Raw genomic sequence first — 12,764 nt, forward strand, 5'->3', positions numbered from 1 at the left:
TCGAGGTTCCAAAAATGAATCAAGAACGCATTTCGTTTATAGAATACTTCTACCATGATAATAATCTTGTTCGATATAATCTTACGAATACAAAATTTATGCGTATCAAATTTTCCTCCTTTGTGAGTCGATGGATGTTGGTGGTGGTGTGGTGGAACATGCATTGTAGCTTGGCAATGGAAATAAAACAAAATAATCAGATAGAAATTTTCTGTTAAAAGTAACTAAAATTTATGTTCTAATGTTTTCAGTTTCTGATATTCTAACGTTTTAGCCCTTTTTTTTTTAACAATCATTTATTCTCTCTAACTTTTTTCTACCACTTTCTCTTATTAAATAACAAAGGAGAAATTAAAATATATTTACCATCAAACAAGACTTATGGATATTACAAGATTTTGCTGTAGGTGATTAGGTGATCTTCCACAAATTCCTAAGGCTGACTTCGACCTTAAAAAGTTAGAGCTCAGCATACTATAGAACAGCAACAAGAAGAAGAAAGAAAACCTATTCTTTGCACAAGCTAAATCAGTCAACCACCGAACCAACTGTTGCTAGTTCTGCAAATTTTCTTGCTTCTCATCCATCTTTTGATCCTGAGATCTTCCATTAATTGAAATTTTGCTCTTTTCTTTATCTAAATCATGGCTCCCCTTGTTTCCATCATCTTCAGACTTGACTTGATTTTTTGGCACTGCTTTATCTTCTGCTACTTCCTCCTTTCTTGTACTTCCCACAAGAGAAGTAACCCTCTCTTTAACGGGAATATTCATGCTCTTGTCTTGAGTTGATTTCTCATCATTTTGAACCATCTCTTTTGGTGCCGGGCTAGGCTTTGAATTTCGCAATTCATCTGTAGTATTAACTTCTTGCTTTATTGGAACTTTGTTAACCACAGGGGTAACGGGTTTGTCCTTCTCAGGCAATACAGGCACCGTAGAAGAGGCGGCTTTAACGGTACTAGAGCACGATGACGGAGATGTGATAGGAGCAGTTGACTGGGAGGGTGCAGGTGCAGACTGAGATGGAATGCGTACAGACTGAGGGGGAACATGTGCAACACTTGAACTAGTGCGAGCTTGTACCTCCGATTCGGAAGACATACCAGCAGAAGTGGATGGTTTTGCCAATGAAATACTTGTTCCAGGCACAGCATTTCTTGCTTGTGCAACCTTTATTTGTGATGCAATGTTTGACTGAGAAACAACTCTGGCACCAACAGCAACTGCAGTAGCTTTCAATGCAGGATTTGGAGTTGGATTACCTCTGAGCATTGATTGCTGATGTGGTGGTAAACTACTTTGTATTGTTGTTGCTGTAGCGTTATGCTGCACTTGAGTTTTACTTGTTAAGGATGTCTTAGCTGCAATCATAAAAAACAGAAGTTATTCAAGTAACACATTACTCAGAAGAATTACGCCGATATTATTCACCCCATGAGAAATGCAATTCTATAAGTTAATAACATGGAAAAAGAAAATTAAATTATAAATAAATAAATATAGCAACTTAAAAGATACAATTTGTAACCTGTACTCTGTAGTGGACACATAATTTGTTAGTAGTGATATCAGCACAGCTGCTAAAGTAGTTTGAAATTAGTATTTAATACCGATTATTAGGGCAAAACACATGACACGGATTAATTCCACCTTAAGAGAACAAGACAATTTGTTCCTGCTTAAGGGAGCCCTAAGTAAGAAGAGAATTTAAAAAAGCAGGACACCTCTATCCAAGAATTTTGCTAATTTTGCAGCAGTTGCTTACAACCAAAGAACATAGGAGCACAACAACTTGAGCTATTTAGCTATTCTGCTCATGCCAAAAACGAAAGTTAAACCTATATGATAGCAATGCCAATTTTCTCATTCAAAGTAGACCGCATTTGCAATTTCATATTAGATAGATTCCATAGATATACTAGATGACATGAGTTTAAACAATCTAAAACATACATAATTTAGAGGAAAAGAAACGATAAATCAATACATTCATTTAGTTAACAGTTTTTAGGAGAAAAAATCAGCATTGGTAAATCATATGGGCATCATGCCACAAGCAGTTGAAAGAAGCACAAGCCCAAACCACACTGCAAAACAAGGTACTACACCTTTCCACTATCATGATTGCTTTTCGAGGAAAGCTCGATGACAAACATCCATTTCTCAGAAACGGCACTAAATAAATCCACAATCATTGACATCATTGAGAATCATGAAACTGATGCTCATTAGGACTTAAAGACAAGGGGTGCAAAGACAAAAAGGATAAAAATTAAGAAACAAATAATAGAAAGTTGTTCAGCATGATTACCAATTACCATTTTCCTATATTTCAAAGTTAAGCCTTAAAGAGAATCACCTTGATCAGCAGTTCCAGGAGCAGTTAACTTCTTGAATGGCATATCAAGGGCTAAAGATAATGAATGACGAGTTGCCAGTTGTTCGGCAGTAGTATAAGTTGTGCTGGTCACGATGGTTCCCGAATTGGCAGTTCCATCTTTCTTTCTTAAAATGCTCCACCTCTGCAACATTCAGGGAACGAATGACAATACGTAGCACAAGTGGACAACAATTAGTCAATACAGGTAAAATGCGTTACGATCACATTAAATATTCACAAAGACAATCGGCACAGGAAAATCTATTCAATATAATATTTTTTTCTGGATCTAAAACAAAGATTCATTACACTTATTATACTTGTCCAACTATAAATAGTTGTATATGTAACTCCGTTGCCGGGATTTGAACCCGGGAAAACTGGGTTATACCCAGACATCCTGACCTGACTAGATGACAACGGATTAAACATTCAGTGCCATCAGTCACTGTATTCCAATCAAACACATCATCCACAACAAGACAAGCACTATGTGTGTGCAACAATTCACGTTCTCTTTCGTATAAGCAATCCTCCATTTATACATAAAACATTATTAGTTTCAACATGCATGACACTACTTGCTGCAGAAATAATCTAAAGAACCCACTCCCAATAATAGAGCTGGCCAATATATATTTGCTGCTAAATCAGGAAATCATACTTTAGTAAAATGTAAAACATTTTTTGAATAAAAACCAAGTGGTCAATTTGTCAATAGCCAAGGAATAAGATCAGCTTGCAAAATTTACCTTAAATAATTCCTAAAGCAAGTTTCTAGCTTATTAAGCAATGCTGTTACATATAAAAAAAAAGAATTTTTGATAATGTTCATAATTAGAGTATTGAATGCTTAGAAGTAGCAACCTACAAGAGAGTAGCTCTTAATTAACTAACAACAAGGAACATGCACAGGACTTAAACCTCGGGGATCACAGAATAATTTTAACTTCAAGTTTTGAATTTCGAGAAACTGGCTGGCTATGCCATCCAAATATAATAAAGAACATACAAACAATTATTCCTGGTGATATGTGAGGTCAAAGACAAATTATTGAGTGAACGACGAAGAATTCCGGGATCAAAAAGGGATTAAAAACTAAATTCCACCATTTGCGAAATTTGCTAAGCAGGCTGTTCCATGACAACCAAGCAACAATACCATTACCCAAAGTAGAAAACAAAACAATAACAAACGAGGGGGAAAATGGTTCTGAAAAGTTGGAGAACATGGTTTTGGATGACATAACCCCTGGTGACTTCTTTTATCTTTCTTTTAACGTTATCTTTACCACCCTGATGGACAAATTGACAATTTGCAACGCTATTGACTACAGGGGCTAATGCTGAACAAGTTGCCATTCATGGATCAATGATATAGTCCCATGCATAATCATAAGAAAATAATCTCTCCCCCACTAATGAATTTCCTTTTCTTATCAAAAAAATAAAAACTAAAAAAAACGATAGGAGTTGATAAAGGTCCCATAAATCATAAATATTGAGGGTTGAAAAACCACCTGAGCCAATTGAGTAGGACTTCTCTTAATAGGAAAGTTATCTCCTTTGGCCATGTTAGCCCAATTTCCTTCACCAAATCTCTGAACAGCTGCTCGTAACTGGATGTCCTCTTCCTCTGACCATGCTTTTCTCTTCCTTTTGGAAGCCATGTTGCCACCACCTAATCCCTTGGTCTCAACACCATCTGTTGATGGTGCAGTTGGCAGTGTTTGTCTCTGAACAGTAACCGGAAAAATAACATTCATCCCTTGCATCAATTTAGATGATTGTGAACTTCCACTAGGAGTTCCAGATCCACGGCAAACCGGAACAGTTATAGTCAATGGAGCCTCAATCGTTGAGCTACTAGGGGTTGATTCACTCAGCGTACGAGAAGCAATCATTACCTAATTGGTAAACAATTCGTGGAAACACACAGGTTATATTTAAAGAAATAGTAAATGGAACTTTTATAAGACTCGAGGTAAAATATAAGACAAAATTTGGATGGATATTAGCTGTTTGTTTCATTTAAAGATAAATCAAATTGTATTTCTGTACCAATGAGTATCCATGAGTTCCAAACATGTAACAATACCAAGTTCCTAGTACAGGTACATCATTCATCTAGGTGTACCCATGTGCTGGAGCAAAATCATAGGACACTTGGATGGATAGAATTTAACAACTGGGGGTGGTAAAGAGCCAGCATATTCACCTTCATACATGCTGCAGCCTCTGACACAGCTTCAGCACTTACTGGAGGCGATACTTCCAGCTCGCACTCTAGGTCACTATCATCATCCTGTAAGTAACAGAGGTAGTCAACTAACCCATTGCTAGTAACAACATATCAATGAGAAACTGAAGGCCTGAACTAGCATGATGTGCACAAGCATTGACAAGTTTTTATTTCCTGCAAGTGGTAACTATAGATTCATGTCCCTGACAAATTCAACTATAACCACTGCCATAGTTACAGCTTGATCCCTGTTAGTGAATGTACTTAATTATTTCATCTTATGACCCCAAGAAATTTTTTTCTTTTTATAATTAAATAATATAACTAAAATCACAAACCAGAGGTTGAGCACCATCTTCAAGATTTTCAGCAAGGGCATGACGGTAGGCCAAGTGGCGCCACACCATCTGATACTCTCTGGCGGTGGAAATGCCAGTTGATGTATTCTTCACCAACTCATTCCAATCGATCTTCGCGTGAGGATAGTGCGCAAGTTCCTGAAGCAAAGTTAACACCGTCGTTGCATCATACCTGCTAGATAAAAACAGATGAAGAAAATCCGCAATCATGCTCAAACTTCACCGCAAAAATCACTAAAATAACAACATAAAATAAAATAATCAAAATAAAGAAATAAATAATAATACCTTTCTAGGAGCTTTGCTGAGTCTTGTTCCGTGAAAGGTACCTTCCTGGACTTCTCCGGCATTGAAATGTGCGGGAAGAAGATGAACCCTAAAACCCTATTACTGTGAAACAGAAACAGAAAAAAGAAGAAGAAAAAAGAGGAGAGAGTAGTGGTGTGGTGAGGGAAGAACCGCAGAGAGAGGTTGCAGAAGGAAGCGAAGGGAGGGAGAGTGTGTCAGAGTGAGACCGTTGAGGAGGTGGAGCTCACGCGCCCCTATTGTTCGGGTTTATATATAAATTGCGAACAGCGGAATTCAGAGTGTGCCAGCTGGCACTTTTTGGTAGCAAGCTATGAAGCATGCGATTGCGATTGCGATTGCACTGCTTGGGAAACGGGGATAAATTAAACAGAAACCATGATTATTGTTGATTACCATTATACCCCTTTTCAAGCTGAGTGAATATATTATGTGTCAGATTTTTTTTTACGTATTTAAATTTAAATTTGAGTAAAGTATTGTTTTTGTCTCCAACGTTTGGGTAAGTCATATTTGTGTTTCTAACGTTTAAATCGTCTTATTTGTATCTTTAATATTTATAAAAGTGATTCAATATTATCCTACTATCAATTATACTAATAAATCAGATTATATTTTTCAATTATTTTCACTTTGATATATTCATTCTCAATTAGGTCTCACTTGGATGTGTTCGATTTTAATATTATACCCACTATTTGTGTTTGAATTATGTAAATATTGTAGGAATTAGTTTCAATATTTAGGATAAGCTATTTTTTGGAGTAGATCATCGATTCTATCCCAGACATTTGTATTCTAACTTCAAGAAGAGATTTTTAAAACTCAAACTAAAGCGTTCATGATGTATAATTGACGGCAGAATAACATTGAATCACTTTTATAAACGTTAGGATACAAATAAGACGATTTAAACGTTAGGGACACAAATAAGATTTACTCCAAACGTTGGAGATAAAAATGATAATTTACTCTTTAAATTTTAATATTAATGCATTATAAAAAAGATTAACTATTCTTTGTGTTGTCGTCCTAAGTCATCATTTAAAAGAATGAACAAAAATATTTTATACTGTAGGTATATTAAATTTAAACTCTCTAAATTTAAATTATCCTATAAATTTATTTTGTATTATAAACCAATCATTTAAAAGCTTAAATGAATTCTTAAAATGTTTATGAAATAATTGACTGCAATAATAGTTAGTGTATTAGACGATGGTATAATTGTTTTTTTTTTTTCAACAATATTAGTGATGTATTAAAAATTTTCTATATATGTTCACTTATTCATAGATTTCATCACTCATAGTTGACTGAAAAAAATAAATAAATAATTGATATGAATGGAGTTAAGTAATCACAATTATAAAAAGAAAAAAAAAACAGATTCAAACCGGAAAACAACCAAGAGAGAGAAATAAGAATTAAACACACCATTTCGAACTTAAATTAAAACTAATTTATTGCTTTATTTATGTAATATAAGCGTATACTTATCGAAAATGGAAGAAAGTATAATATATAATTTTATTTTTACATATATTTTATCAATTATATTATGTGCATATTAAAAATTAAAAATTAATTACTAAATCAATCATCTAGATAAAATATATATTAAAATATAAAATATATATTAAAAATAAATTAAATAACACATATATTTATACATAAATATATTATGACTAATTTGATAATTAAATTTTTTTGTACAGATAATATTTTTTATATTTTATCTTTACAAATAATTAATCAGTAATATTACATAACCAGTAAATATTATCATTTTGAGCAAGTATTTAGTCATTATTTACATACAAAAAATATATAATTTACACTTTATAGTTTATACTTATGTTTATCAGAGTTTGCACATGAGTTAACACAATTTGCATTCACATTCTCTATAGTTTTACACATTTTTTTTGTGACTATAATTTTACATATATAAATTAATAAAATATATTATTAAAAACAATTTAATACTTATACTAGTGAAATAATAATTAAAATCACTAAAGATTACTAACCCCAAAAATTTCTTATAATTCATTTTGATGTCATAACTAATTTTCATATTCAAACTCTTCCTTGAGGGTAATTCGTTATCAAGAGTCCATGAATCATGAAGCAAGTACACAAAAACAAATTCATACTCAGTCGTGTTTTTGTGATCTTAATATAAATTAATAAGAGCAATCCATAGAAGAAAACAAAATTAATTAGATTTTTTTTTCTATAGTATCTTTTAGTCTCGACTAAGAATTAATCTATCGTAAATCGAAGCTTCATTTAAAAATTTGCTATATATACAAAACGAAATTCGAATTTCCAACACTTGATTAAGCAGATTAGTGAACTATCTATAAGAGTTTAAGACTAACTCAATTTAGTTAAATAAATTAGATTTTTTTTTTAGAAAAAAAAATTAGATTTTGATTATGCTATCTGTCTCCTTTTTTTTTTTTTATCTATGTTATTATGTCTTGAAAAACTCAGTAGGTTAAATTATACAATCACATGATGAAAAACATGGATCCCAAAAATTCAGCCCAACATTGTACTCTGAAGAAAACTTGTCGCTAGCTTGTGTCCCAATCCGACCCAGAAAAAAAATGCCTGTCTTCGCTGTCTGCTTTAATGTGTTTTGGTTTTGGTGCATGTTTCCCTTTGACACAGAATGCAATAGTATTTCTAGCAGTTATGCATACACTTGAAAAGAGAAGACTTTGTAGATCAGTAAATCCTCTAACTCAAATTAAGGCTTTAAAAAACGTTATTGTTTAGGATTTAAGATTGATGGAGTATTAAGACCTCTAACAAAGTTTTGTTACTTTTATATAGTTGATAATTTAGAGCCGTTAAATAAAAATTTAGTTAAATCAATTAAATTATTTAACTATTCTCAACTATCAATTTCACGTGAAGTTAACTGCACTTAAATTTTCACAATTAAAATATCACGGGTAGGGATGGCAAAACTCCCCGAGACACGGGGATCCGAATGGAGATCCAATTGTGGGGAATTTTTCCTGCGGGGATGGGGATGAGGGACAAAATTCCCCCGAAACAGGCGCGGAGACCCGAGCGGGGATCCCCGCCCCGTCTCCGCTATTTCCCGAAATTTATGAATTTCCTGAATTATCCTTTATAATTTATTTCTCATATATGTTTTTTAGTCATTTCTCACATACACACATATAGAAATCCAAAACTCCTAATCTTTATTTGCATAACCCACCTCCTCGCCACCCTTCTCACTGCATCATCGTCACACCTCACCGTGCCATCACCCTTACCGCATTGTAATTTCTATTTGCGGCGTTCATTTTCGTAACTCTGCCGCCGTGTCCATTCTCCTCTTTGTTGCCGTGTTTCTCACCTCGTTCACTGCTTTGTCCTTTGGCTCATCATTGCATCCCCTCATTGCGTTATTTCAAAAGAAGTCACTATCGTGTCATTTAGACTTTTTGTATAAAATCTTGCAGTTTTTGTATAAGATAGATACTTACACCTCTATTTATATGAAAATTAATAATTAGTTAGAACTATTATGTAGATGGAGAATGGAGTCTCTGCGATAAATGGGGCTCCGTGGAAAATGGGGATGGGAAGCAATATTCCCCCACAGCAAGGAATGGGGACGGGGATGAGAAGCAAATCTGAGGGCGGGGATGGGGAGCAGGGAGGCATCCCCGCCCCTGCCCTGCCCCAATAACATCCCTAATCACAGGACAAGGTAGGTATCAATGAAGCACCGACTCGCTTGACGGCGCCGACGTATCGGCGACGAACCCAAATACGACACGAATATGCAGAAGAAACGTTGGATGAAGTAGGTGAGGTTGTCGATTACTCGATTTATTTTGTGGAACTTCCGCTGCAACACAAGTCCAAGGCAAGTCTGGTCACTTGGTCAGGGAGTTCAGTTTTACCAAGTTATGGGCTAAATTCAGGGTCCATCTTTTCTTTCAAATTTTAAATTTTTAATCCTTCCAAGACAGATGTTAAAGTTTTTAGTAACAAAAATTTTAGAACCTAGTGTTTCTTTCGATTCTATGATCACAAACAAACATGTAATTGTTGACAATCATGACTCAAAAATTTCTCTTTGGGCTTATGTCAAGATTTTGAAAAACAAATCCTAATACTGACGTTGCAATGTTGCATACAAAAATTGACATTGTAATTTTTGTGATAGGGTGTGTATGAGTTTGTATTTAAGGGTTAAATCACACTTATTGAAAATAAAAAGAGGTGGAATTGATGCATGTAAGAATGTGAATAATGAATATACCGTATCTAATCGAAATAAAAAAAAATGATGATCGTAAACAATGTGAATAATAAATTTTAAAAAAAGATAAATTAAAAATTAAAGATTAAATTCGTAATTAATTATTTAATTTCAGATTTTAAAATTTAAAAAATTAGAATTAGTAATTAAACACCTTCACACTAAAAAAAAGGTAATATTTTTTTCTTATAATAATCCAGATGTGCAAGTAGGTTTAGAAGTGGGGTTGGTATTGGTCTAGTCTGTTAAAGTCTATGACTCACGCAATGATTACTTGTGGTTGTGTAAGCAGCTGTTTGGTTGGGAAGAGCGGGAGAATTGGCTTTAGCTTTGGTTTTGGCGCCAGCTTGCTCCGAAAAAGCACAAGTTTTTGGCTTGGTTGTGTCTTAAGGAGGCTCTTCCTACTGCAAGTTTTCACTTCAAAAGAGGGATGTCACCATCGGATAGGTGCTCAAGATGTCTTTCTAGTCAGGAATCGGTTTTACATTGTATTCGGAATTGTCCAAAAGCTCAGCTTATATGGCATAGGTTGGATATTTCTTATCATCCTCTAGATTTGAAAAACTGGTTCTTGTATCATAGCAGAGAGCATCTGTTCAGGTTCTTTTCGAGACTTTGGTGAATATGGCGAGTAAGGAATAATGACATTTTTAATCCTCATGAGACTTGGCCTCCGAAAAAAAGTGATTTGTCTCGCATTAACTTCAGAAACGAAGTTTAGGAATATTTTTAAATTACAACTATGTCCCTTCCCTCTTTTCTAAATGATTTTTGGAATCTCCTATCCATTAGTACTTTCAAGATTAATTGTGATGCTAGTTATCCTGGTTTGGGTGATAGTGTTGGTTTTGCTTGTGTTATTAAAGATTGTAATGAGAGTTTGCAAAGGGGGTGTTTGGAAATGATTGGGAGTAATAATATTCTTCAAGAAGAATTGTTTGCTATTTGGAGAGAATATCTCTTAACCTGAGATGTGGATTAACGAGATGTTATTTGTGAGACAGATTGTGTGGAAGCGTTTAATCTTGTTACTAATCACCAAGATGATTTTGAGTTTATTGATACGTTGATACTCAAAATGAGGGATATCATGCATTGGAATTGGCGTGTTGACTTTTATTTGATTATGAGAGATGCAAACACAGTGGCAGACACGATGACAAAAATGGCGATAAGGTTACAACTTTATCATATGGAGCTTCTTTCTCCTTGGGAGGAGTTTAAGATTAGTCTTAAATGGGACTGTTTCTCTATTTAAGCAGTTTTTTTGTTTTTCTTTTTTTTTTTTAGTTTCTTTAAGTCACCAAGAAAACACATTCACACTACGTACAGTTACTTCCAATTTTACCATAATCTCCGGTCCACACCCAAAACTCGTCATCGTCGATCTCCGATCCACGACTTTGCGTATAGATATTGAACTATAAGGTGTTATTGGTAATTTGGAGGTTAATGGAGCTGCAAGTGTCGGAGAAGGGTTTTAATTATGGCCGTAAGATGAAGTGGTTTTTTAACCTGGGTGCCATCAGCTTCACTGCTGACGGCACTTATAGGCTTTATCACGCGCCCATTTTAATGCGTAAGAGGATGAGAGTTTCCAAGCTTCTTGGCACGCTACTTTCCGTTGTGGAAGTCATTTTCAAATCTGCAAAAACTGTTGAGGTGGTCTCCGGAGACCTCAAGGACTTCTTGCAATCTAATTTCGACCAACTTTCCAACCGTTTGAAGCAGATTTCTCTCAGCACTTTGCTGATTCTCTCGTCACCGTCACGCGCGCTATTACCGACGGAGTTCTCAGATGGCATTATTGTGGAGGCGCAAATTTTTGACAAAGTATTTATTGAAAGTTTTATTTGCATGCGAATATTCATTTTACATATAAAAGGGATTGTTATTCTTGTTACAAATCTATTATTATATTTTATTTTACATATAAAAGGGACGGATGTTTATTTTAAATACAAAATGGAAGATTGTTCTTGTTGCAAATCGAGTGGGAGGCTTATGGGGCAACAATGGCGCTGATAGAGTTTCTAAGAGAAACAGCAGCAATGGATGGTTAAAAATTTAAAAAGGTAATGTAAAAAAAATTTTTGTTACTTAGTTAGGGTGATTTTTTTTTTTATCTTCGGTGGGCTAAAAAATGACCTATTATTCACGTTTTTCAAATTTTTTGTTGTTTATCTAATGAAACTGTAAAAAAAAATTAATAATAAATAAACTATAAGAGCTCTGAGAATAGCCAAGTTACTTTTGGCTATAGTGCAAACAATACCTTCAGCTTAATAGAAAAGGAAAAAAGAAAGTGCTCCCTTTAATAAAGAAGAGGGACTCAATTTACTAAGCTTATTGCTTGAATGCTTTATTCTTCTGACTTTTCTTTTTCTCTTGTGAGAAATTCATTCTATATGAATTCTTACATTTTGACTGCAAGTCATGTAATATTTGGCTATCTACCTCCTAAATTCAATGCTTTAAAAACATTGTTACAAAAAGAGAAAGAAAATATTGAAAGAATACTTTAACCAATAGAAAGTATATAAAACTCAAAAAGTGTTATTTTTTTGCTGAGAGGTGGACGGATTTATAAAGACATTTGGTTAATTTTATGACAATAGGTAAGGGAGACCATATTTTCTTAAAAGTTGATGGAAGTCATGGACAAAACAAAGATTATATATGCTCGCTTATACAATGAAGCAATTAAGAAGGTTGGAGTCATACCAATCATAACTGAAAATGCTCTAGTATGCAAGGCTACTGAATCATTTATTGACAAAATTATTATCACATTTCCTAGACCCTATGTGTAGTGCATATAGGGCTGGCAATGGGTAGTGTAGGATAGGGTCCAAACTCTACCCTAATCCTACCTGCGGATTGAAAATTTTATTAAAACTCTACCCTATCCTACCTGTGGGTTGAGAATCTCTCAACCCTAACCCTACCTCCACCTTAAAATTCTAAACCCTACTCTACCCTACTCTACCTGCAGAAATATCAAATTTTTTCAAAGTAAATATAAAATTCAATCATTTTAAATTTTATACATATTAATAACATAAAAAATAAAAAACTAATGCTCTAAATTACTAAATTAACTAACTAGTTTTAGTGGTTGTTCATTTATGGTAAGTCATTACACAAGGGAGGTTATGGGTTTAACTTTCACTTC

The 12,764-nt window shown here is 34.1% G+C and overlaps 1 protein-coding gene across 1 annotated transcript; it reads right to left on the minus strand.

Annotated features, from left to right (window-relative positions):
• Positions 1-196: 196 nt before the first annotated feature.
• On the minus strand, positions 197-5,629 carry LOC112765044 (uncharacterized). Its single transcript, XM_025810904.3, has 6 exons — positions 5,272-5,629; positions 4,963-5,155; positions 4,601-4,687; positions 3,903-4,289; positions 2,362-2,524; positions 197-1,363 (listed from the first exon to the last, which is right to left on the minus strand). The coding sequence occupies exons 1-6, from the start codon at positions 5,331-5,333 to the stop codon at positions 555-557; spliced, it is 1,701 nt and encodes a 566-aa protein (XP_025666689.1). The 5' UTR covers positions 5,334-5,629; the 3' UTR covers positions 197-554.
• Between the last annotated feature and the right edge of the window lie 7,135 nt (positions 5,630-12,764).

The sequence above is a fragment of the Arachis hypogaea genome, chromosome 17 (genome assembly GCF_003086295.3).
Source record: "Arachis hypogaea cultivar Tifrunner chromosome 17, arahy.Tifrunner.gnm2.J5K5, whole genome shotgun sequence".
Taxonomy (NCBI): Eukaryota; Viridiplantae; Streptophyta; class Magnoliopsida; order Fabales; family Fabaceae; genus Arachis; species Arachis hypogaea.

What these genes read in the sequence shown, in the direction of transcription:
- LOC112765044 (XM_025810904.3), bottom strand. Translation starts at nt 5,333, where the DNA reads ATGCCGGAGAAGTCCAGGAAGGTACCTTTCACGGAACAAGACTCAGCA. An exon ending in GTCCTACTCAATTGGCTCAG is followed by an intron (nt 2,525 to 3,902) that starts GTGGTTTTTCAA and finishes TGAATGTTGCAG; the next exon opens with AGGTGGAGCATTTTAAGAAA. An exon ending in TCCTGGAACTGCTGATCAAG is followed by an intron (nt 1,364 to 2,361) that starts GTGATTCTCTTT and finishes TTATGATTGCAG; the next exon opens with CTAAGACATCCTTAACAAGT.